The sequence below is a fragment of the Pogoniulus pusillus genome, chromosome Z, assembly GCF_015220805.1.
Source record: "Pogoniulus pusillus isolate bPogPus1 chromosome Z, bPogPus1.pri, whole genome shotgun sequence".
NCBI classification, from domain to species: domain Eukaryota; kingdom Metazoa; phylum Chordata; class Aves; order Piciformes; family Lybiidae; genus Pogoniulus; species Pogoniulus pusillus.
This window is the reverse complement of record NC_087309.1, coordinates 76,254,543-76,280,751: the sequence shown is the minus strand read 5'-3', so window position 1 is coordinate 76,280,751 and position 26,209 is coordinate 76,254,543. Positions and strand designations below refer to the sequence as shown.

The 26,209-nt window shown below is 40.1% G+C and overlaps 2 protein-coding genes across 6 annotated transcripts in view; one reads left to right on the top strand and one right to left on the bottom strand.

The window, feature by feature from the left end:
• GOLM1 (golgi membrane protein 1) overlaps window positions 1-16,458 on the top strand; it is a 30,721-nt gene extending 14,263 nt beyond the window's left edge. For 2 of the 3 annotated variants that reach the window (XM_064140793.1, XM_064140792.1), the window contains exons 5-10: window positions 1,659-1,761; window positions 4,811-4,949; window positions 8,687-8,816; window positions 10,060-10,347; window positions 13,869-13,982; window positions 14,300-16,458. In XM_064140793.1, the coding sequence (XP_063996863.1) occupies window positions 1,659-1,761; window positions 4,811-4,949; window positions 8,687-8,816; window positions 10,060-10,347; window positions 13,869-13,982; window positions 14,300-14,349 (824 nt within the window). In that variant the 3' untranslated portion in view covers window positions 14,350-16,458. Of the gene's footprint in view, window positions 1-1,658; window positions 1,762-4,810; window positions 4,950-8,686; window positions 8,817-10,059; window positions 10,348-13,868 lie in introns of all 3 variants that reach the window. The other variant, XM_064140791.1, reaches the window with a different exon arrangement.
• NAA35 (N-alpha-acetyltransferase 35, NatC auxiliary subunit) overlaps window positions 15,789-26,209 on the bottom strand; it is a 31,525-nt gene continuing 21,104 nt past the window's right edge. For all 3 annotated transcript variants that reach the window (XM_064140790.1, XM_064140788.1, XM_064140789.1), the window contains exons 17-23: window positions 25,591-25,769; window positions 23,825-23,961; window positions 22,424-22,491; window positions 22,065-22,205; window positions 20,343-20,465; window positions 18,820-18,900; window positions 15,789-18,220 (exon numbers count right to left, since the gene is read on the bottom strand). In XM_064140790.1, the coding sequence (XP_063996860.1) occupies window positions 18,161-18,220; window positions 18,820-18,900; window positions 20,343-20,465; window positions 22,065-22,205; window positions 22,424-22,491; window positions 23,825-23,961; window positions 25,591-25,769 (789 nt within the window). In that variant the 3' untranslated portion in view covers window positions 15,789-18,160. The remainder of the gene's footprint in view (window positions 18,221-18,819; window positions 18,901-20,342; window positions 20,466-22,064; window positions 22,206-22,423; window positions 22,492-23,824; window positions 23,962-25,590; window positions 25,770-26,209) is intronic.

Here is a 26,209-nt window from a genome sequence, read left to right as displayed (position 1 = left end):
GCAAAGTGGATTAGCCCAAAATGGAGGATGAGGTTAGAGAGATGCAGCTCAGCCAGCAGCCCCAACAAGAGTGGTGCCGAGAGTGTTATGTAATGTTTTTATTTATTCTTCTTATACTTCTCAGCAAGACTGTGGACGAAGTAGACATCACCATTGTTTTCTTTCCACAGCCTGTAATCCAGTTCTTCTCACCAAAGCATTCTAGCCTGCTTCAAACTAGCACAATGTAGGACTCCTGACCCTAAATGCGGAATTGAGTTAGCGTTGTGCATTGTTAAGATTTAGTCTTCATTCTACCTCTTACAGTAGATTCTTGCAGTCCTCTCTGGATTTACAAACTCCTATTTTAAATAAGAAAAATAGGTCTAGATAATTTGCATTCATGTTGGTACTTAAAAATCTTTTTTAGCAATTTATTGCTCAGAAGACTTGGGAATTGCTTCTAAGTTTTATAAACACGGAGCCATCACAGTATCATCAGGGTTGGAAGAGACCTCACAGATCATCAAGTCCAACCCTTTACCACAGAGCTCAAGGCTAGACCATGGCACCAAGTGCCACGTCCAATCTTGCCTTGAACAAAGGGCCATCTCACAGGGCTTTCTGTCAGGAAGAAGACTCTTAGTCACAGATGTCTCTGGTTTTTGGAAAGCATAACTGTAAATTCCATATTATTCAGGGAAATATTGTAAGCTTGTCTTCGATGGCTAGTAAACTGGAGTGCCATTTCGTACTATGCTCTGATTAGTGTTTCACAAAGATTTGTGGGCTGAAACTTAACAGAGCAAGGGTTTGCCAATGAGTTGAGAGTATTCTTTATGAAGAAAAGGAGGTAAAAAAATATGTATGACACCAGTTTTGTTAATATGTTAGGTTATAAGGCCGTTCTTACGCAATCCTGTGCATCTTTGGTCACTAAACAACAATTATCCGTGCATTTGTATACAAAATGTAATGAGCGTGACAGATGAGTGGAGTTAGCACACTTACTATCAACCTGCTGTGTTACACTTCTGTTGTGATCATAGAATCAACCAGGTTGGAAGAGACCTCCAAGATCATCCAGTCCAAGCTAGCACCCAGCCCTGTCCAATTAACCAGACCACAGCACTAAGTGCCTCATCCAGGCTTTTCTTGAACACCTCCAGGGACGGTGCCTCCACCACCTCCCTGGGCAGCCCATTCCAATGCCAATCACTCTCTCTGTGAAGAACTTCCTCCTAACATCCAGCCTAGACCTACCCCGGCACAACTTGAGACTGTGTCCCCTTGTTCTATTGGTGGTTGCCTGGGAGAAGAGACCAACCCCTACCTGGCTACAGCCTCCCTTCTGGCAGTTGTAGACAGCAATAAGATCACCCCTGAGCCTCCTCTTCTCCAGGCTAAACAGCCCCAGCTCCCTCAGCCTCTCCTCATAGAGTTTGTGTTCCAGGCCCCTCACCAGCTTTGTTGCCCTTCACTGGACATGTTCCAGCACCTCAACATCTCTCTTGAATTGAGGGGCCCAGAATTGGACACAGTACTCAAGGTGTGGCCTGGCCAGTGCTGAGTACAGGGGAAAAATAACCTCCCTTGTCCTACTGGCCACACTAATTAATATGTAGGTATATATGTGTTTGTGTGTATTTTAATACTTACTTTAATCTTCTTGTCATCAGAACACTTGAAAGAGTTGCAGACAGAATATGGAAAGCTACAGCTGGATGTTTACTGGTTTCAGAAGAACCAGACTAACCTTCAGAAGAAATTTTCATATGACCTGTAAGTGTGTTCTCTCTAAAAGATGGCTTCTGAAGTTGTAGGTGACGTGGTAATAAACCAGAGTACACTTATGATAACTGTAAATTGTTAGTAAATGTTAATCATTGGAAAGTAGCACCTGGCACATCTAAAATTGCACACATTTGCTCTTACCATACTTGGCATCACGATATCCACAAGTTTTTTTATGCTTCTTGATGTTCCTTCCACTGCAGGTGGAGAAAGGCTTCAATAATCTCATTTAAGAGTGAAGGGGAAATTAAAACACAAAGGGTCAACTGAAGAAGTTTAAGAACTAACATTTGAGAATATCTGATGAGCAGCTGCACTTCATTGTGTTACCAGAGGTCACAGCTGTGTGTTCTGCATTGCAGTTACATCACATTTTTTGTTGAGATTTCACACTGCCCTAGAGTGTGAATAGTTGAACACAAGTGTGCATCAATCTCCTTGCACTAAATACAAATTTCTGGTATTTCTGGGAATTTCTCCTGGGTTCCTTTGGTTCAGTTCTTTCTCCTTTTGTGTGTCTTCACATCCTCTGGCATGTAGGTAGAGAAAACTAGCAAAATATTCTGTTTCCATGTTCTCATGATGATGTTGCACCAAAAATGTAACTGATGTATTGATTTATGTTTTTCCAGCAGTCACCACTTAGGCAGGTTTCTTTAAGAATTTCAATTGAAAGCTCAACATAATAATCAAACAATGTGAATTTTGCAGGCCAAACCTTGAAAAGTACTTTTTTTTCCTTTTTTTTTCTTTTCCTTACATGAAACTAAAGTATGAGTGCTTTGCAATGCTTATTGCTTACGAGTTGGTTTTGTACTCTTATTTTTTTAGGACATTATTACATATTTAATAAAGATGAGTCATGATAATGAATAATCATAGATTGTATTAGTGAAGTTCTAGTAATTTAAGACTTCTAACACAAAACCAGAAGGAATATGGACACTAATGTTTATACCAACCTGAAGTACTTTTTTCCCTCCAGGCTTGTTGTGTACCATGGTCATTAAGCACTATCTCTTTGCTGTTTAGTTAAATCACAGATCTAGGACTCACGGACCTCTGTTGATAGATCTTTACTGAGTATGTGTTTGCTAGCATCCTCCTTGCAAGGCTGAGATCAGCAAGAGCAAAGGGATCTTGTGGGCATGTGTGTGTGCTGTATAGTCATGCTTTACATGACAGGTATGTTCTTGAAGCACTGAATTGATGTACATGTGCATGGAAGTGACACAAGCCAGATACAGTGAGTCTGCTTTCTGCAAGGTTGGGTTTATTGCCCATGTTTGGTGGACCATTTTTAAGTACAGCTCCACTGAGGAAGTCACTGATGGTATTCCTGCTTGTGGGAAAGCACTGTAAGGAATTACTTTTTGTAATAGGTTAGATAGTACAGCTCTAGGTCCAGGTTTGCTCAAGATGAAATCTAAATGAGTTACGGTGGTGAAGATAGCTTTGCTTTTCTCACTGCTGACACTGTGTAATTAATAAAGTAATTTAAAAGATACACAGTACTTGCATCTTTAGGAAATACTCTTTTTGAAACTTACCTAATGGTAAACTCTGTTTCCATAATACCTATTTTGTTGTCTTGCAGCACTGCACTTGGTGAAATACTGTCAGTATTCAGTCACTAGTGGTGTCCCTCAGGGATCTCTGCTGGACCCCATCCTCTTTAACATCTTCATAGATTGTCTGGATGAGGGCATGGAGTCAGTCATCAGCAAGTTTGCAGATGACACAAAGCTGGGGGCAGATGTGACTGAGTTGGAAGGCAGAAGGGCTCTGCAGCGGGACCTTGACCGCCTGGACAGATGGGCAGAGTCCAATGGGATGGGGTTCAATAGCTCCAAGTGCAGGGTGCTGCACTTTGGCCACAACAACCCCATGGAGAGATACAGGCTAGGGTCGGAGTGGCTGGAGAGCAGCCAGACAGAGAGGGATCTGGGGGTACTGATTGATACCCGCCTGAACATGAGCCAGCAGTGTGCCCAGGTGGCCAAGAGAGCCAGTGGCATCCTGGCCTGCATCAGGAATGGTGTGGTCAGCAGGAGCAGGGAGGTCATTCTGCCCCTGTACTCTGCACTGGTTAGACCACACCTTGAGTATTGTGTTCAGTTCTGGGCTCCCCAGTTTAAAAGGGACATTGAGATGCTTGAGCGTGTCCAGAGAAGGGTGACGAGGCTGGTGAGAGGCCTTGAGCACAAGCCCTACAAGGAGAGGCTGAGGAAGCTGGGATTGTTTAGCCTGGAGAAGAGGAGGCTCAGGGGAGACCTTATTGCTGTCTACAACTACCTGAGGGGTGGTTGTGGCCAGGGGGAGGTTGCTCTCTTCTCTCAGGTGGCCAGCGCCAGAACAAGAGGACACAGCCTTAGGCTGCGCCAGGGGAGATTTAGGCTGGAGGTGAGGAGAAAGTTCTTCACTGAGAGAGTCATTGGACACTGGAATGGGCTGCCCGGGGAGGTGGTGGAGTCGCCGTCCCTGGGGCACTTTAAGGCAAGGTTGGACATGGCACTTGGTGCCATGGTCTAGCCTTGAGCTCTGTGGTAAAGGGTTGGACTTGATGATCTGTGAGGTCTCTTCCAACCCTGATGATACTATGATACTATGATGATACTGAGAGTATTCAGTTAGCTAGCAGTAGTTTATTGCAACCAGTACCTTGCTGTTTCCTCTGCCTAGCTAAAAATATGAATACACAGCTGTTGTTTCATTAGAAATGGTCGAAGGATCAAATCTCATTTTGACTTAACAGAAATTGACTGATTGGTGGAAGACAAGAAAATACACATAGCTTATTGAGCTGGTCTAATAAAAGCAATTTAATTTCTTCCAGAAGAAATTGGACTGTCTTCACCACAACTTTCTTCTTATGTTTTAGGTTAACAACCTCTTTTTCCTTACTGACTTCTCAAATGCAAGCACAAGAAAATAATACAATTTAAAAAAAGAGGGGAGAAGTAAATAATTTTATGAAAGAAAATTTTAGTAGAGATCATGGATGAAAGTTGCCTGCTAATTTGTTTGTTTTCTCCAGGTCACAGTGCATCAACCAGATGAAAGAGCTAAAGGAACAATGTGAAGAGAGGATAGATGAACTTAGGAAAAAGGGTAGTGATGTGCCCCAAATCAAAGAAAACAAAAGTTTCTCAGAAGATTCAAAAAAGACTAGCCAGGTATGACCTCGGTCATTTCTTTAAGTCTTTTGATCTGTAATTGTTGAGGGGCTTTCCGACTTTCTACTACCTCCAACTGACATTGCCCCTTCTCATTAAGTTTTGCACAGCTTTCCTTGATATGTGTTGACTCTTTCTGACATACAGGAAATTAAATGATTCCAAGGACAGATCAGGGTGAGGCCGTGTAGGAGACTCCAAATCACTATCTCTCTGTCATGGGCAGTGTTTGAGATGTGATACCATGAGTGGCTGTCATAGTTTCAGGCCCAGCCATAGCCAGTGCTACATGGTCATTCACACAACTGCTACCCAAAACCTTCCTCCTGGTAAGATGGAAAGGACAAATTCGGAGCAAAATTCAATAGTTTAATAGAACAATAGAAAGAATGAGTGAACAACAGGAATAACAACAATGGTGAAGAAAGTAATGAGTAATGCAGAATGCAACACCCTCACCTGCATGAGTCAGTAGAGTATCAGATACCCAGTGTTTGTCACACTTGGCTGTCTCGGCTGTGGCCCTTCCCATCTTCTTGTGAGGAAGTTTAACCCTATTCTAGCAGAACTGAAGACAGTGGATAGCTCTTTGTAAAGGCAGTGGTGTCACGGAGGGGGTTTCTCAGTGCCTACGCCCATGTGGCGGAGGGGAGAAATTAATTAATGCGAGAGGATATTTATAAAAGTATGTATTTATTAACTTCCAATATTTCAACTCTCACCACCCCCAGCCACTGAACTTTAATATTAACAGGGTTCTTTACACTGTTATGGAGACATTCTAGGATATATATCTACAGAAAACTTATTCATAACTAGCAAACTTTAAAACTATTAACAGAGAGAGAGTTTCCCCTTGGCTCAATGCCACGTGAGATCTTGTACTGTTTGCCCAGCAAAGCTGAGCTGAAAACTGCTCTCTGCTTTATGGCAGAGTTTACAGAAATTACAGAGGCATCTACTCACAATTCTTATCAATTATTAATCACCCTCCGGGGCTGCATCAGCCTATTGCAAGTGTCCAATTCTTCAGGGTCTCTGCCTGTGGGCCTTTTATTGCTGGAATACTCCAGCATCAGGGGAAATGGCAGACTCTGGCCTTACTGCTGCTGGCTGCTCTCTCCAGGGGTATGCAGGCAGGATCTCCAGGTGCAGGGGCAGGATTCTGTGCAGTCTGAGCACGGGGCCAACGCTTGCTTCTCAGGCCGATTGAATGCAGACAAGTGGGTCTGTTCCCGGCAACCCACGGCAGTGTGCTGTGCTAATTTGAAGCAGGCTAGAATGTTTTGGTGAGAAAAAGTAGATAATTGGCTGTGAAAATGAAAACAATGGTTATGTCTACTCCCCTCACAGTCTCGCTGAGAGGTATGGGAACAAGACAGGAAAACATTAGATAACACTTTCGCCATTTTGTCTTCACTTTTGGGCTGGGCTTTGACTGAGCTGCATCTCCTTAACCTCCCCTGCCACTAACCTTGCTCCTTAACCTCTTGGCTGCACCTCTGTTTTTCCTTAGGACTGGGGTAAGGTTGGGAGGGGCAGGGGGAAGGTGCAGGGGTGGTTGAGAGCCCCTCCTGGGGACTCAGGTTTTTGGGAGGGGAGTCGTGTTTCTGTATTACATCTTACCTTGTATATTTTTGTATATTGCTGTATATATTGTAAATAGGTGCTTGTATATTGTGCTAGCTGTAAATAAATACCTTCATTTATATTCCCAGAGCCCGTTTGAGTCTAGTCTGGATATTACTAAAGTGTGTGGGGGTGGGGAACACCTAAACCACCACATGTGCACACCAGGCACTCATACAAAGGCAGGCATAAAGCTGCAAGGAAGTACGCAGGCAGGCAAGAAACCTTGTGGCAGAGCTGCAAGTAATGTGGGGAAGGCTGCACGTGAGCCTGTGCACCCCTATTTATCAAATGTGGGCCGAGAGTTAATGGCCTCATTGGCCACTCGAATGAGCAATCAGGTTGGCAGTCAGCCCAACCCTACCACACTAGGCAAAACCCACAGGCCTGGACTCCAAATGTGGGAATCAGGTGGGCCCAGCACCAGGCAGGCATGAGCTGGGCGTGTGGGGACTTACACAATCAGGTGTCCTGGGCAACTGACTTCATGGCCTTGGTCTGTTGTGTCCCTTTGTTCTTGTTTACCCCTGGTGCAGGCAGAGAGACATGGCCAGACAGAGCAGGCATAAATAAGCCTGCTTTTGGGCCTACAGGCCCTCCACAACAAGTGGATTATACCCATTTCTCTTGTCTAAGAAAAGGCTACTAGAGGAATCCATTTGATGACTTGAGAAGTGGACATGGTAAAGAAATGAGGACTGAAGTTGGGTTTGCAAATAGCTGGAAATGGGTGAGAGAAAATGGCTGAAAAATCTGACCAAAGACCCTTGGTTCCCATCTGTGCCCAGTCCTGTATATAAAATGGTGAGAGAGGCAACTGCTGAAGTCTGTGACCTTTTATCCTGGGAATGTGCATTGTATGAGAGCTACAGCATGAATGAAGCGTTAGTGACAGGAAATTTTAGCCAATTACCCTTTCTAAAAAGATAAATTTGAAAGCTTTTGTTTGTCAGTGTTTTTTATCAACAGTGACAAATAAAATAAAGAGTAGTAATAATGAATATATATTAATAAGTTAATAAAAGTCCCATCATTTAGGAGAAGGTACACTTGTTTGACAAACACAGCTTGTTTAACGTCAAGATGTAAATACTAGCTACTTACTGGGATACATGCTAGAGAAGAGGTCAACTTAATTTCTGGTGTGGCATTGCAGCAGATTTTCATTACAATTGCACTGGGTCCCTTCTCTTTATTTCTATTTTGCAGTTTGGGTGGGTTTTTTACCATTTTACCAAAATAATCTTAGAAGGAACCTTTAGGCATTTGGCTGAAGCCCCTTTGTAGGAAAGTTTCAGTCATCTGCCACAAGTTCATAGCTGGAAACAACTTTTACTGAAAGACAATCTATAGATGAGATTGTCTGAAATGAGATAACTATTAATGCAACCATAGCCTAAATAAATGTTTCCTAGTGTCTATGATAGTGTTTCTTATGTCTGGCCGTACACGTCTTAGTTGTTTGTTTGCCCAAGAATTAGGAGTTTTTTGCTTGAACAAAAGCTAAGTTATCATTAGTGCAAGGTGACCCTGAGGAAGTCTCTATCTGTTTTCAGTCAGTGTTACACAGCAGGAATAATTCCTGTTTCTAAGATATACATCTTTATGTAATGGAAAGGTCAGAGTTAAATACAGCAGAGAAAGAAAGTGGAACCTTGGCTGGCTAGTAAATGCACAGGTTTTCTTACAGTTTCGTCTCTTAAGGTGTGATACATACTTTTAGAGCTGAAAAATAATCAACATGTTCTAATTGTGGAGAAATGTGGCATTAATAGTTCTCTGATCCTTGGAGAATAAAATGTAGTGTTTCATGTGAAACACGGAGAGCAATAACCTCATTGTTAGCTGCAGTTGGATTAAAGAAGGATTGTTAAATTCTCCTGGTGTGTTGTGGTTTTCACTTAGATACATCACTGCATTTTCACGATGGTGTGGTACTCGCCAACAAAAATTTCAGACCAATTTTATCTATGTTAGGATTTTGTTTTTCCCTATTGAATTGTTAACCAACTTCCACTTCCCTTTTCAAATCCAGGAGCAATTATGTAGACCATTGCTTATCTGCGTACATTGTACTTAAGTATAATGATTATCTGTGTACTTTGTAGGTCAATACTCAACTGCCAGCTGTGATGCAAACAGAATTCAAGGAGGCTGATGTGGAACAGCAGAAACCCAGTGAAGATGTACCTAGAGCATTACCTGCAGTAAAAAAGACAGACCCACTACAGGCTACAGGTGATGTGGAAATCACTAACTTACTAGCATCTGGGTAGGAATGTTTGTAATTCAATTGAACATCTGAAATACATTATTGTACACATGATTAAGATGGAAAAAGAGATACCAGTAGACTGAACTTCAATCTATTTTTCCATCTGTAAGGAGAGATAATATCTATTAAAAAAAAAAAAGTACTAGCATTCTACTGCTTCAGTTCTGCTGTAATTGACGTGTTGCACATAAAGGAAGAAACACATACTTACAAATATGGAGTCATGCTCCTCATCTGAAATGGATGAAAAAAAACAGCTTTTGCAATCAGTGATTTTCAAGTATGTTTAAAAGTTACTTTTTTAATAAGTTTGACACATCTTGCTTATCCCTGACTACAGAAGAGCTGAAAGTTAGGCTTTAAACACATCCCCGTGCTCCCTGTGTTTTGTCACTGAGCAAAATGCAAATAAGGGGAATTACATGTAGGGGATCAGATCAGTGAAGCTGATGGCTGCCTTTGACTTTAAACTCTCAGAATCTGTCAATAAGAATGGATGTATCCTCATGCATCAGTCTTGCATAGGATAATGTGTGATAGAAATTCAACTTCCTATTGAATTGTGATTGCATGATATCTTAAATTACAATCTTGGAGCATGCATCTTTCTTTTTAGAGGGATAGCAGTTGAAAACAACATCTACATGTAGTTTATTCAGGAAAATTTTGCTGTGATTTTTATTTTTTAGTTGAAACTACATATACACAGGAAAAAAAAGATGTGGTAATGGCTGCTAGAATACCTTCCTGCATTTGCTCTTCGTGTTTAAAAGGAAGAACAGCCATGATTTACTTGCAGATCAGTCTGTGTGACTGCTTTGTCCTGAGGTATTTTAAACATCAGATCGGTTTTATTGTTAGTAATGAAAGGTAGCACATAGACACCTGGTGCTTTTATGGCATGCTGGAATTTTAATTAAACTGCTTCATTTCACCTGCCCAATTCACTAACTACATAGACCAAAAATATAAATAGTTAGAAGGAGGAGTCTGTTGACAGTAAACCCTGTCCAGCCTTCAGCTGTTCCCAGTAGAAAAAACATAAGTTGTTTTATTTTTGTCTTTGGAGCTGATGTGATTTGAAGATAATCTTTCAGAGGAAGAAGAAGAATTGCAAGACAAAGATAAAGCAGTATTTATTAGAGATTTTTAACTTGTACCACCACTGAAAAGCATTCCACTCAGAATTCTTTTTATTGTTTACAGAAAAAATAAACAACCTGGCTGATACCAGAAACCAGGAGCATAAGGCAGAAGAGGAGGAGGTTTCTAGTCAACTGAAAAGCCAACAGGACTTACTCAAGCCTGCTGCAGTTCATAAGGAGATGCTGCCTGAGTCACAAAAGGAGCTGAATCCACCTGAGTATGAGAAACGTGTAATTAGGCAAGATGCTTTACAGGTGGCAGAGGGACAGGCTGCCAGTGAAGAAATTGAGAGGGAGGACCTCCTAAATGATGATGCTAAGCAGGATGACTTGACCCCTGAAAAGGCTGGTTAGTAGCATATCACTTATTGTTCTGAGCAGTAAAGAAGTGAAAGCGTGGAATAGGGCATGGTTTCTGCAGCAGCAGTGGCAACTGGCCAGACGTAGTGTAAGGTTTCATAAAGTTTAGTATTGAGATGTAAAAAGTTCATCAGTCCCCAGCACTCTTCTACAAATCTCTGGGTAAAGATGGAAGCTTCTGTTTATGCAGCATGAAGGTACCAGGCTGGGTTCTTCTGCACCACCATAGCAGTATTCCTATCTCTCTCTCCACTGGCTGTACAAGGTATCTGGGGAATTTAGCCCTGACACTTCTGGACATAGAGGCTTTTAAAGAATGTGATGCATTTGTTAAAGATGAGATAACAACCCAACACACTGAGCACAGAGATAGGCTGTCTGCAAGACATCAATAGTACTTTTTATAGTACTTAGGCTATCTGCAAGACATCAATAGTACTTTTTATAGTACTTGAGTGTAAAGGTCTGTATCGGGGTGGGGGGAGGGAAATCTATCATGAATAAAATTTGACGTTGGGTACCTGAAGTCTACTATTGTGAGTCTGCAAAACTGTCAAACTTGTGCTCATTTTTGGTATCTATCACTTGAGACCATATGTCTCCACAGCACTGAGCAGCAGAGTATTGATGTTGTGCCTGATCAGAATCTAGACATTTGTCTTGAGGAACTTCACAGGATCACAGGATGTTAGGGGAAGGAAGAGACCCAAGGAGACCACAGAGTCCAAGCCCTCTGCTAGAGCAAGACCACAAAATCTAGCACAGATCACAGAGGAACACATCCAGACAGGCCTTCAAAATCTCCAGAGAATGAGACTCCGCAGACACTCTGGGGAGTCTGTTCCAATGCTCTGTGACTCTTACAGTAAAGGAGTTATCCCTTGTGTTGAGGTGGAACCTCTCATGCTGCAACTTAGCACACATTTCTCCTTGTCCTCTCACAGGGAGCAAGTGAGAAGAGCCTGTCCCCTCCCTCCTGACCAGCCCCCAGATGTTTATAAATTTTATTAAATCCCCTTTCAGTCTTTTCTTTTCCAGACTCAAATGTCCCAGGTCTCTCACCCTCTCATCCTTGCAGCCCTCCGCTTGACCCTCTCCAGCAGAAGATGCCTGTCCCTCTTAAACTGGGGAGCCCAAAACTGAACACGGTATTCAAGATGAGGGCAGAGTAAAGGGGAAGGAGAACCTCCCTTGATCCGATGGACATACTCTTCTTGATGCACCCCAAGATCCCATTGGCCTGTTTGGCCACAAGGGCACATTGCTGTCCCATTGTTAACTTGTTACCCACCAGGACTCCCAGGTCCCTCTCCACGGGGCTGCTCTCCAGCAGATCACCTCCCAGCCTGTACTGGTGCAGTTTATTATTCCTTCCCAGGTGCAGGACTCTGCACTTGTCCTTGTTGAACCTCTTTTGGTTCCTCTGTGGGAGACAATGTCAAAGGCCTTGCTAAGGTCAAGGTAGACTACATCCACTGGTCTCCCTGAATTTACCCATTCACTTAGGTCATCATAGAGTGCTATCAGGTTAGTCAAGCATGACTTCCCTTGGTAAATCCATGCTGACTACTCCTGATAACCTTCTTCTCTTCCAAGTGCCTTGAGATGCCCTCCAGAAGGAGCCGCTTCATCATTTTTCCAGGGATGGAGGTGAGCCTGACTAGTCTATAGTTCTCTGGAACCTTTTTCTTGCCCTTTTTGAAGACTGGAATGACATTGGCTCTCCTCCACTCCTCAGGCACCTCTCCTGCCTGCCATGATTTGGTAAAAATGATGGAGAGTGGCAGAGCAATAACGTTAGCAGTTCTCTCAGCACCCTTGGGTGCATCCCATCAGGGCCCATGGACTTGTGAGTGTTGAATTTGCGCAATTGATCCCTAACCCATTCTGCACTGACCAGCAGGGAGCATTCCTTTAGACTTCCTCTCCTTCATCCAGGGTCTGGAGTACATAGGAGAGTTCAGCCTTAGGTGTAAGGACTGAAGCAAAGAAGGCATTCAGCAACTGCTGTCTCCGCATCCTCAGTTATCAAGGCTGCTTTCTCATTTAGCAGTGGCCTCAAACTTTCCCTGTTCTTCCTTATTCTACTGATATATTTGAAGAATCCTTTCTGGTTCTCTTTTACTTCCTTTGCCATCTTCTTTTCCAAGAGGGATTTGGCCTTCCTGCATGACCTGACAACTTCTCTATAGTTCTCCCAAGTGACAAATCCCTTCTTCCATGAATTGTAAGTTTGTTTCTTCCCTGAGATTTCCTTCAGGAGCAACTTGCTCATCCATGCAGGTCTCCCAGCATGTCTACCTGATTTTTTTACTAATGGGACTTGGTCTCAGATGGATCCTGTAGCCCAGAGTAATCAAGAGGAAGCCTTATGGCGTAGCAGGAAATGATGCCCACAAACAATGCTTTTTTCTAGTAGAAGCATTCACAGAATCATGAGCAATGATGTTAACACTGTTGAAAACCTGGCAGGGAGAGATGACCTGCTCCAGAAAGATACTGGCCAGAGCCATTCCCCAGTGTTGTGAAACAATTGGGAAAAAAAATCACCCAACATTTTAGTGCAAGAAAAAAACCCTCTTCTCTCTAGCCTACGAAAAGGCCAGGATTTCTGTGAGCTAAAAAGACAAACAGATTGTCCTTCAGGTCTGATCCAAAAAATACTGTACTTTATTGCATAAGTTCCTTGTATCCAAAGTAGCCTAAGGCAGAAAAAGATTTCTTATGCATTCTCTTAGCATCCTGTCTTCTTTGAATAGGAACATCTTTTGAAGATTTTAGACCTTTAGGTCTGTAACTAAAAGTCTGTTTGATGTGGTGGTCTGAATGTGGACAACAAAAAGCTAAAGTTTTTCAAACCTGTCACTAAGATAGTTACTACTTGGAGGCCTTGGTGTGTTCAGAACCATACGGATCTCTCTCAGCTGAGATGTCCCTGCAGCTCTATGCTGTGACTTTATTTTTGTCTGGTTAACTGAAAAGGAAAAGTTACTTGAGATGAATTAATGACTGGTGAATATAATCTTCTGTAGAAAAGCACTTTTGTGTCAAGTTAGCCCATCATAAAATACATGATTTTTAATGCTGTATTCACAGCTGCTTGATTGTCAATTGACAACACAAAGTAGAGAAGCTAAGATGTTTTAGGTGTGGTGGTTGCACATTTTAAAAGCAACATCAGTCAAGTTTTCAGCATTTGGCTTTACTAGTTTTACTGTCTTTTAATGTATTATGAATTTGTTCAGTGCTTCTCCTTTCTGTCCATCTCAGTGCTGGCCAAATTTTATTATACTCTCTGAATCCCCAAAGATTCTATCTTTTATCTATTTTTTTAGACAAGATTTACAGCAAAAGCAGCTCTGAAACGGTTCAAAAAAAAGAATATGAAAACCTAAACAGCAATCAGTACATCAGCAGAGGAAATTCTGTGGAAGACTGTAACAGTAACTGATTCTTGTACAGATGACTTCATGGTATAGAATAAAACTAATTATTTTAACATTTTTCCAGAAAAACATGAAGATGAAGCACTGAAGGAAGACAAAGATATTGACTACAATTTAGATGAGAACGAAGCTGAATCAGAAATGGACAAGCAAGCAGCACTTGCAGGGATTGAAAATGGTAAAAAAGGAAGGAAAACAATTTTAACCTAAGTACCATGTGCTGAAAAATTTCAGATGGTATTTGGATGATATCCTGCAGCAGATTAAGCAGCTAATTTCCCACATGGTGACAGTTTGACTTACTTTCCATAAAGCACCACTGAATCTGTTAAATATAGGTGGGGAGGGACAGTATCTGTTGCTTTACTGTACAGGGATTAGTGGTCTCAGAATTTCTCCTACTGTATTCTAGATGAAGAACTGTTAGTCACTTCTGCCTCTGAAAAAGATTTCTCTACCTTTTTCTTTTTCCATAATTTGCTCAAAACCCTCAAGCTGTGAAGAACCACTTACCTGAGTATGGTGGAGAAGGACGAAAGTTGTGAGCAAAGGAGATACAGCTTAGTCTTCTCTTCACATCAATGCAGTGATGATGACCGCAAAGTGATCTGAAAATGTTTTGATTCCCCTTTTAAGGTTTCATAGAGGTCCAAATGAAGTAGTATTTTCTTGTGAAGTTTTAGTACTGGTTCAGTGGTGGAAAAAAACAAAACCAAAACAAACCAAAACACCAAAAAAAACCCCACCACCACATGAGAAAAACAAAACTTAAACTTCTGGTGGCTCATTTTAAAGCAGCTTTACTTCTGCAACGACTCCTTCCTTCTTACCAATTACAAAATTAAAACCAGCTAGCAGCAAGTGTAGTAACTTTGAAGCTAGCTGACGTGTCCAGTCACACTACACCAACGGCATGCATGGATTGGCGGTAGAAGAGTTCTCCACCAAGGATGGATCTCTCCTGAGCAATGCGGTAGAGAAATGCACATCATCTTAAGAGAAGCCAACTTAACCTTGATGGGAGATGGGAAAGATGAAAAATGTCTCATGCTGCTGTCTACTCTTGTGCTTATTTTGTCAATGTAGATGGACTCATAAAGCATTACTGTAGTAGTCACCTGTTACGCAGTATGATCTGTTTTTCTGGGCCTCAGTGAAATTACCCCCTCTGTGACCAGTCTGAAACACTGTCCTGGTTGTGGCTGTCTTCTTTTTGCTTGTTTGTTTTGTTTTTTGTTTTTAAAAAGGGGATTTTAGCACTAGTGTCTTACAAAGAGGTTAGCCATGAAGATTACTCTGCAGCCTTCACTGGACTTCTGTTCACAGTATCAGTACTAAGGTATGGTTCAGTTACCACTAACTTGCACAAGTTTCAGGTGTAAAAATTCAAGCTTCTGGAATTTTTATGACAAAAGCCATCTGAAATGGTATACTCTGACTACTTTTTATTCCAACCAGCCTGTGTTCTGCTTAAAAACTAAAAAAAGGCAAACACTTGTCTTACAGAACAGCAATTATCTCAGCTGTTCAGTCTCTCACAGACTGCTGAAAAAGGTGAAAAAGCAGACCATGCCTTTACCAGACATCTGTCTCCCACAGGTGCAGCTGTAGTTGTTGTGAAGTCCTGCATTATGTAAAATGTATCACACTGTTGATCTTGTGTAGTCTTTGTCTTTTCTGTAACTTGTTAAATGCAAACTAAAACCTAGTTTACTTGCAGTAACTTGAAAGTACACTCTTAATACTACCATCATGGCACCTTTAACAGCAGTCCATCCTCCACTGTATGTAATCAGTTGTTTTGAAGAGTGTATTTGTGTCAATTCTCAAGACCAACACCTGTGTTTGAGTGTGAGCAAACCATCATCCAGACAGCTTGGGAACAGACACACTTCCCAGCCAGGCATTTTAAAACATTAAAATGTTTATCCATATTGTGAGTAAAAGGGACATTTATGTTTGTTAAAAAAGTAGACAGCCGAGATGAAGTTAATCAAGAGTTTAATAGTGATTGTTGAAGAACACAGAGTCAGTATAAAATGTATAGCAAAACACTATTCAAGTTGAATGAATGGCATTAACTTGACACTTGTAATACCACAAACAAAACCCCCAAACTCCTTAAGGTAGTTCCTATGTTGCCAGAGAACTATTTTGAAACAACTACATTTCCCTGTGTTTCTGTACAGTAGTCAAAGCTGACTGGGCTCCTTGCTAGCTAGATGGATGTCAGCCTCTCCATAAACAAGACCACCTTTATGCAAAGCAGTTGTTATACCTCTAACAGTAGAGGGTCTGCAATCCTGCAGAGCAATGTTCAAAAGCACACAGGGATACTGTCCTACTCTCAGTGACTTCGAGTGCCATAGGAATGTAACTATGGTAGTAGATTTCTGCTAGAGAAGGGGCCTGCAGATCCACTAAATATAACTTTAATTGAAGGACTTCAGTTGAAGAGATTTATTTGGAACTGTAACTTACAGACTGTTGCCTCAGTAAAATTTTCAGTTGTGTGAGGTAGGGAAAACATCATTGCTGTAACCATCTCAGGATTAAATTAGTATCTGTTCATGATATGTGTTTTAAAAAAAAAAACTAGGCCTGGTCCACTTTAGGTAATAACTTCAAATAAAAATAACCTTCTCTGCTGTGTATTCAGTACAGTTCTTCTATTTCTAACATTAATGAAAGTGGGTAAAATTACCAGCCCTGTGTGGAACTTGGCTTTTCTTTGACTTGCTGCTTCCTTTGGACAAATGCTAAAGGTAGTTCTTGAGATTTTTAAGATAAGAAAGATGTTTGTGATTGTTTACAAGAAGGCAGCAGAAGCTAAACAAATTCTTAGTGCACTGCACTAAAACCAATTTGCTGCCTTTAGCATTACATTGTCCAGGATTTTAATTGCTTTGGCAATGACACAGAAGCATTCAAGTATACTGATGATAAGCAAACAAATAAAATGGTAGCCACCCTTCTTAGCAGAGAAATGGGGAAAACCACGTCTTCAGGGCAGTACTGCTGGTTACCTCCAGAAGCTGCAAATTGTTGGCATTCTAGTGGGTGTTCTGCTTCAGAACTGCTTCACTGCTTCCCAGCTCTAGCTCAGCAGTGCTATTGCTTAGTTGATAGCGCTGAAGTGGTACTACTCCACAGTACAACTGTATCTTTGGATAAACGTAAACAAATGCTTTGCATCATCAAAAAAAAAAGAGTTACAAGCTCATCACTATGGAAGAATTCATTCTGCACCAAAACGAAGAACTGTCCTGCCCACCACAGTCTAACCTGCAGGATTTGCTTTTATGGCCCAGGTAAGACATGGCAGCATGGTTTAATCAAAGAATAACTTATGTTTGTAAACTTTTTTTTTACACTAGTTGCTCAACAAAACAGCTTACTTTTCTTGTTTCACGTTAAGAAGCACAAGAGGAAGAACTGTTCCAGAAAGGGTAGGTTTGAGGGTCCCCTGGCTTGGGATTTCTGCCTCCACCAGCCATTACAGAAGTAGGATCCAGCAACAGCAGTGCAGTCCAAACAAGATCATTAAGGTCATGCAAGAGCTGACTGAGAAATGGAACCAACTAGCAATGACAAATTAAACCCAAGATCAAATAAAGTGGCAGAAATAGTTATAAGAGGCTCCTAGTCTTCTCTGTTCCTATGTTGCTAATGTTGATTACAGTTTTAACTAGAGAGGTTCTCCAGTGCCATGAAGAATAAAGACAATCTGCAACTAGAAAAAATCCATTTTGCACTGTCTTGAAGGACTTTTGACATCTGAGGCAAAATGTCTCCTAGACTTCGGCAAAACAAAGTCCACTGAATTCACTGCAGGAGCTAAATTATCAACTTTCAGCTGTTCTCAATTTCTGTAGAGATTGAGCTTGAAGGGCTTGGCAGGAAAAGAAGCCAGTCTTTCTATTCGATGCAATTCAGACAACATGGAAACTTAAAACTCTTCAAGCGGCTTTGTTCAAAGTACAATTTCAGGAGCTCAGCTGTGTCTACCAGACATGAGCTCTACTGCATTCTTTTTATTCAGTCTCAAGTTTTCTGTCTAGAGCTCACTCATAAAACCAAAAATCAATCACAATTAAAACTGTAATAAAGTCTATTGATACAGCATTATTCAACAACATAGTTAAAAATCAACTTCTCCAGTAAAACTTTAGACAAACCACTTTAAAACAGCAGCCGTCATTCAGATCACATAATGAAGGCAGACTACAGATTTTCCACGTAACTACTTTTATCCTGAAGATGTCTCTCAGGATATTTGGGTACAGTACTAGACAATTCATCCTATATCTGGTATCTAATACACAGTTGATGCTTCAGGTATCACAGAAGTATCTTTCAAACAAGCTTCACAACTGGAAAATACTTATGAGGTGAGAAGTCAAATTCTGGAGGAACCTAGAAGAGAAGACTGAAAACATTACTCAGCAGTACTAATCTAATACCTCAGTTGAAGGACACTCTGCAGACACAAAGGTTTTTAAAAGGCAATAGATAAAATCCTGAGTCTGGAAATACTCCAATCCAGTTTTGAGTACGTCAATCCTTCTCTAGTAGTGATGGGCATAAGAGTGCTAGTGTGCCTGTTCAGTGGGCTCCTTCGTAGTTCTATGACTAGCCTTTGGGCAGGAAGTCTTAAGGCCCCTCTCCTCCCTCTGGCCTATGTGGCACCGACTAAACCTGATGGCCAGTACTGCTGATGGCGCTCACGCCAGCTGCTGATACACTGCTACCCATTACTTATTTTTGCTCTTCAAGAGCACCTTATTTGAATGTGTTTCCCTAAATGCACCTCCCAATTCTTTTTCTGAAACATGTAGAAGAGAGATTTTTCTGCATCAAAAAAAGTATTTCAAAGGGAAAAATAAATTGATGTTTTCCCACTTCTTTTAAGAGTGTAGCTATAGCCTGAATCTGCTTATACAGCTGCAAGAAGTCTAAAGTAGCATTTTGTGTAATACTACATTTCACATTCAATGCAGCTGGCATTTTCTCACCTTGGAGTCCTTTTTGTGGCCTCCTGCTAGCAGCTTCATGACCACAATATTGGGTTTAGCAACTCTCAGAATTCGGTTGATCTAAACACAAAATAGCAGTAAGTTTTCAAGTGATAGCATATGACCAAAAATTGTTTCAAAGGTAATATTCAAATGTCTACATACTCATAACAATACAGGAGTCCTCTTACATTATCAGTTTAACAGATATCAGGGCATTTTGAAGTGTAACTGCTGGACTAAAGAACTTTAATGAAGGGGGTTTTCTAATAGTCAAGTTTCCTTCAGCAGACCACAGAAACCACTGCTTTCCATGCTTATATTCAAAAATTCTTAAACTATGGCAAGTTCTGAGATGTCCAACTAAAGGTTTAGACAGGCTCTAGGCATGTACCCCAACGATGTGACATGGTGTGAAGGGGAAACTCGAGTGTCAACCTAATGAGTTTTTGCATGGAAGTGCTCTGGGGACATTCGGACTACCTCTAAGTGGTTAGCCTTAATCAGATGGCTCATTTGTGAGTACCCCCAGCATCCAGAGAACAGGCAGGTATTCCTAAATTCTCTAGGGAACCTAATCCCCAAACTATTCTAAATCTGCTCAGATGCAACCAAGTAAACAACCTTCTTGCTCCAAAATACAGATACTTAGTTTTTAAGCTATAGGTAAAGAGGGAGAAATTGCTACCTGCTTAGAAAACTACTCCAGAAAAGAAGTGCTAGTTCAATCCTCTTTTCACTCAGATGACATGCAAACTTATTCTTCCACCTCTTAAGAATACATATGACTTAACCAGATTCCAAGTATGTGAGGCAAGCATGACACTTCCTTGTTAACACTGATACACTTTTAGGAGGCCGCAAGCCAACATGTCAGAAGGAACTAAACTGTTATCTAGCATCTAAGATACTCAGTGGGGAGAAATTTCAGACCACCGTGCACAACCCTGATTATGTTACCTAATGTAGTGGAACAGACCACTGCATAAGATGCCACCACCCTCCTCTGCCCACTCCTCAATCAGAGCACTCAGATTAGCTCAGTATTCTGACAAAGTACATTTTGCCCCTGTAATGGTTCAAAGCAAAACCAAGGGGTGCCTCCCCCAGTGCAGAAGTGAGGGAGAAAACACACAGCAAAACCTCCAAGTTGAGACAAAAAAGAGTGAGATAAGAAATTACTGAGCAAAACAGATAATCATAATATAAATGCACAAGTACCTTTTCATAGAAAAAAGGACAGTAGAAAGCAGCGAGCAGGCCAGAGCTACTTCCCCACTCCTCCTCGTCCCTTTGCCATCTCAGCAGAAGAGCCAACACCAACAACCCTCCACCCAAAAGTAGCAACCAGAACAGGAAGCCTCCCATGTCACAATCTGACCTACAATTGTGCCCCACGCTACTTTGCTCAAACCAGCACCTCCATTTTGAAACTCAATTTATGACATTATCTCAGACAGCTCCATCTGAAAACAGTGATTTCTTACAAACAAATACTCCTCTTCCCAGAATTTCAGTCTTACCTCATAGTCTGGATTAGGAATATTCTCAAGAATCATTTTAGCTTGCTGGAAGTGTTTGCTAGCTGCCATGTAGAGATCTGATGACTGAGGTGGTGGGCTGTACTTATTTAAATCAGACATTTCCTAGTGTTATGGAAATATATACATGTGTATTAAAAGCAGTTGCCAATGAATTGTATCTTTATGACCTTAAATGAAAGCCTGTGGCTATAACAGAGACATGTCAACTATGTATTTTAAGAATAAATACTGACACTGAGAACATTTAAAATGGCAAGTACCAAGGAGCAATATGAAGCTTAATTATTTGTGCCACAAAATGCAATTAACTTCTCATACTCTTTATAAACCAGTCCTTCTCCTGAACAATTTGTCATTCATTTGCTTTAACAGTGCCATGTAGCAGGGGGTGAAATCACAGGAAAAACTAGGGAGAAAAAATAAATCAAAGTTTATGCTGTTGTTTACTCAAGCTAACAACAAGCAAAATACTGAAACCGTTCAAAACATAGTTTTATATAATTTTGATACTTCCAAGTTAATGTTTTTTGTTATTAGAGATAAAAAAAACCAAACCCCAAAAAAATTGATGACAGTGAGAAAGCCGTGGCAGTGTTAATTTCCACAACTGTTCATAACACTAAACTAGGAAAAGTGACTGGCATACAAAATAGTAGTTTTAGTTCAGGCAGACCTTGAAAAACTTAGAAGTATGACCACCAGAAATCTAAAAAGAAATATCCAAATTCCTGCACCGGAGGCAGAATAATCCCACAAATTAGTAGAGGCTAGCAGCAGGCTGAGTGGCAGGGTAACTGCAGCTGCTGAGTTGAATACAAGCCAGCAAGCTCCTATTTATTAAAAAACAGACAAGCTTCATGTGAGACTACGCAAGCAGGAGTATGGCCAGCAGATCTGAAAGATGGCTGGAGACCTAGAGCACATTACAACAAAGGAGGGGTCAATAGACCTGGACTTTTCAGTTAGACAAGATGCTAATGGGTAAACTTGACAGCAGTCTACAACTACCTGAACAGCAGTTATAAAGCTGTCAGAAGACAAAGCACTCCTTAATAGCAGATAAAATAATGTGGAGATAGAGGCCACAAATCGTAGCTTGGATAATTCAGACTGGACACTAGGAAAAAAGGTGACTAGCCTAGCCCTGAATCAGGTTACCCAAGACTAATGGACTATAAAAAGTAAACGTGTGACGTTAACCAGAGGTTGGAAAATCTCCATCCATTGATGTTTTCCTATTTGGAGAAAGACAAGACTGCTGTGAGCTACAATGGTACTTTAAGGGGACGGGACTAGTCCCTTCCAACTAATGCTTTGGTCATTTAACATTCAAAACCACTTTAGTTTAATTTTGTTTACTTGCTGCAAAAATAAAGACATGCTACTATGTAAACCACAGCCAGAAAGTCTGTCAATAGACTTCCAAGAGATTTTATTTTCTTGCAAGCCAGAGATGTCATAAAGTGCAACATCAGACCAATTTTTAAACATTCAAGAGTCTAATTTTAGTAAGAAATCAAAGCAATATATTTTCCTTGCACACAACTCAAGCTAGAACTCCGATATTCTGATGTGCTTTAATATGAACTTTGAGATATCAAACGCTCTTCTTACAATGACAACAATGTCTAAAGTAGGTGAGCAAATAACTTCTATAAAAGCATGAGCGGCACCATGTTTCCAAGTTTCAAGGTTACTCACTTTAAATTGCAAGTAGTGCACTGGAGGTGGTGTGATAACGCTGTTGAACGGAGCAAATCTGTGCTCATATCGAACCTGTTCACTGTCCAGTTCAAACTTAGGTTTCCTTACTTTGCCATCCATGTCAAATGCAATCATTGTCTGAAAACGAAAGGATAAATACAGTGAAAAGTGTTAGCTTTATGACATGTTTGGCTGTGAGCAAGACAAAGTTATGATTTAGCTATAACTGGAAGAAGAGAAAAGAGTTATTTACCATATCACATTATAAACTTGATTTCCAGCCCCACTGGCAATGTATGCTTGACTCCTATTACAAAAAAATTGAAGCCATTGTTCAGCAACCACAAATAAATTACCTTGTACATCCCAGCACACATATTTTGGTACGCTTGACTCATGGTGATCTCTCTGCTGAGAGGGCGAACTGCAAATTTCACATAAGAATATTTCTCTTAATTCAGTGTAAGTACAGCTATCAATTTCAGATTAAAACAGTTCAGTGACATAACTACATTGTAAAATAATGAAAAGAAAACCAAAGCATAAAAAGCATGGAGAAATATTTCTGCTCAACCGGTGCCTGACCACGTAAGATGTGTTTCAGAGGTACTTAACAAGCACATGAATACCATATTGCCACTACTGAAATAATGTGACCCAGACAGTCAATGGTTATTAACATGTCTGCATACAACACTAAACCATAGTCTAGAATTTAAAGCTTGCAGTTGAGAGGTCTGTTTGCTTGCTTCATGAAATCTTTTAAAATTTAAGACTAAAAGGGTAAAGCATTTTTATCTTAATATGATTTTTATCTTGACAATATTCCTTTAAGCTCTCCTTTAGCTTTCAGTGTTTAACTACTGCCAAACTGCCCCACAATTGGCACCTTTTAAAAAAAGTGTAATATACAGTAGTAATTTTCTGTACTTCTACAAGCAAGGGAATTTATTTCCTAGAATCACACCTAATTGTTTGCTCCCCTTGAAAAGAAGACAAGGATAAACACGCAAAGATAGAGAATAGCAAAGATCAAAAGCAAGCTTCTATACTGTGTTTTCTTGCAATGTTAATGCTGAGCCAGGTCCAATATACCACTATTTTAGAAGACACTTAGGCATGGGCAAGCCCATATTAAATACTACTTAGACACTGGGTTTGGATGCCTTTTTTGTAGCAGGCTATGATATAGAAGTGAAATAATAATTTTCTTTCATGCATATACACCAGAGAAAGCATGAGTTTCTAAAGGGGCTTTTGCACAACAGCAGTACCACTGGAATAAAACAGGGCAACTCACCAGTGTAAAATTAAGAAACATGCCTGAACACCATCTGAAGCCAAAGAGAAATTATGGAAATTCACTGAAAGTTTAGTCTTTGAATCTAGCTAAAAATATTAAAAAAAAAACCACTCTGCAGCAACTATAGACTACAGAAAGTAGTACTTTTTGAAGGTAATTTGTCTGGAACTGTTAATGACATCTCATAGGATGCAACAGAAAAAACAACTGCTGAAGCTGTTAATGATTTTTATTTTTTTCTGAAGGACCTATTTAAAAGTAAGGAAATAGAAAGGGAAATTCTTACTCACTGGATGAGATTTTAATTAAAAACTTTACACTCAGCCTTCATAAAATTCAGAACATTTTTCCTACCCACATCACCATTGATTCTACAAAGTCTGAACTAAAATTCTACATGGCTGCACGAAGGGGAAAACAAAAAAGCCCAAGTTACACTCTCTTAACTAGATACCTTTTTTCTTTTTCTTTGTTTTCTTACTGCTACGGCCTTTCTGTTGTTCCTCCATTATTCTCTCCTCTGCCATTTGAGAGCTGTCAGCTCGGCTCAGTGTTGACATTAACCAGGCATAGAGGAACTCTGATAGATACCTACAGTAAAAAAAGCACGTAAGTGTTACATAATACAGTCCAAAATACATTCAGAACACACACATCCTCATGAAGTGCCAAGCCTTTTACTCAAACAACTTTCAGGGCAGCTAAAACTTCGTTTTGCATGGTAGATATGAACAGATAAGTCTGTGCTCTGTTTTTTATTTTTGTTTGTGGTTTTGGTTTTTTTTATAAACAAGACTCTGTATGGGTTCAACCACAGCTCAACGTATGCAAGTGTCTTATATGTTTGAGAACTGGAGTCAAAGTTTCTTATTATTTCAAAATCACTATCATTTTTCCCTAGAATTCTTCATTTCTCCAGAAGATGAGTCATTTAATAAAAAAACACTATGTCAATGATACCTGTTCTATTTTTTGTTAGGAACAAGATTATTACTGATTTGTTTTAAGCATTAAAACCCCACAAATTATTAAAGGGCTAAGTCCAGAGGAACATGAGATTCACATGCAATCTTTTAAGATTTAAGATAAATCTTTGTTAATTCTCTAAGTAAGTAGAAGTGGGTCAAATAAATCTCTTGAGTGGCTTCAAATCAAAAGAAGAGTGGGAAAAAAAAAGTAGAAATTACAGATCTGGAGCACATATAAAAAACAGTAATGCTTCTTAATTCCCCTCAGAAATTTCTTCTTAGTTCTTTACTTAAAGACATAAAGCAGATGACATATGAAGAGGGACTTATTAAAATTACTGGAGGAAACACAGGTAGGTAAAAAACACTTGGTATTACTTACTGAGGTATTACTTAAAAAAATATTGCCATCTTCTGATGCTTGATCCAACTTATGAAACGGCACAGAAATACAATAGGTGCACTGAAGTTCCATGACATTTTGAACCTACCTAATTTCTGAGAAAGAAGACTTACCTAACAGGAGCTTAGGGGTAGCCTTCTAGGAGAAAAAAAAAACCACCCACAACAAAAAAAACCCAAAACAAAGCAACAACAAAGTGCAGCACTTCAGCCTAAGAAGGTTCAACATCAGATCTCTTAAATACTGAACCAAAAATGATCTATCTAAAATAATTTATCTTTTGGAACAAGCCATCAACTACGATAAATAATGTGAATAGAAGTGGAAAAATGAAAAACACTTTGACTCCATGTAGTGCAACCATTTTCATTAAAGGTAGCTGTGACTTCAAGCATGCTCACAGAAGATGACATTGATTTTTACCTAGTAAACTCTCAGATTAGTCATAAAAGAAAACTCTGAAGATCATTTAAAAAAAGATCAACAAGATGGAAAAGAGCAAAGAAAATTTCTTTCCTCCAGCATTCTCTTGGCTGCCAAAATATGCATTATAGTTCAATCACTGTCACTAATAGATACTATGTTTAGAAACTAAGTAGACAGCAAATTACTATTTCAGAAAAGAAAAGAGAACACTATTGAATAAATCCAGAAAAAAGACCCAAAAGTTGTTGTTTTTTTCTCCACCTGCAATTTTATGGATAGGTACACTAAATAATGTGCTAAAATAGCTTGATCAAGATTTAAAAAATAAAACCAAAATCTCATCAATGAAGTCTCTCAAATATCTGCAATTACAGCTGTGGGAGTATCCCACCTCCAACAGCTTTCAATAAAGCATCCTCTTACCAATATATGTAGTAATATTCATGCATACTGTAAAGTTCCAACTCAAAGCCACTCAGAAGATACTGTATCATAATACGAAGGTTATGATATAGGATCCATGTGCCCAAGCAAGCCAAATGTTGCCTTTGTGGTTCCTGCTTCAGTAACATACTATGAAGTGCTGCATCTACTTTCTCAGCCTGTTGAAAAAGAGAGGATAAAAAAAAGAAAAATAGGGGATAAAGATTTGACTGCAACATAATCTGAGTTCTGCCAGATAAATACACTTTTGCAATTTACATCTTAAAGGGACAAGCCACTGAATTTTCAAAGGAATCCTGTAAGCATGGCTCACCCATCTCTCCCCACTTGCATACTGCAGACTGACAATTACAAGCAGGATAGAGCCTACAGGCAGTGGAATTGTCATTAAATTACAAGCAGCACAGCAGCTTTCCCTGAAGCCTACTGTTTGGGACAGAGTTAATGTTAGAAAAATCTAATACCATGTTCAACAGATCTAACAGAGTCTTGGGATGTACCCTACAGACTGTGGGCTGCATTTGAGGAAACCTTGTCCTAAAGATTTTAGGACAAATGGAGAAGCTACTTCATTAATGTAGAATATATTACCACGTAC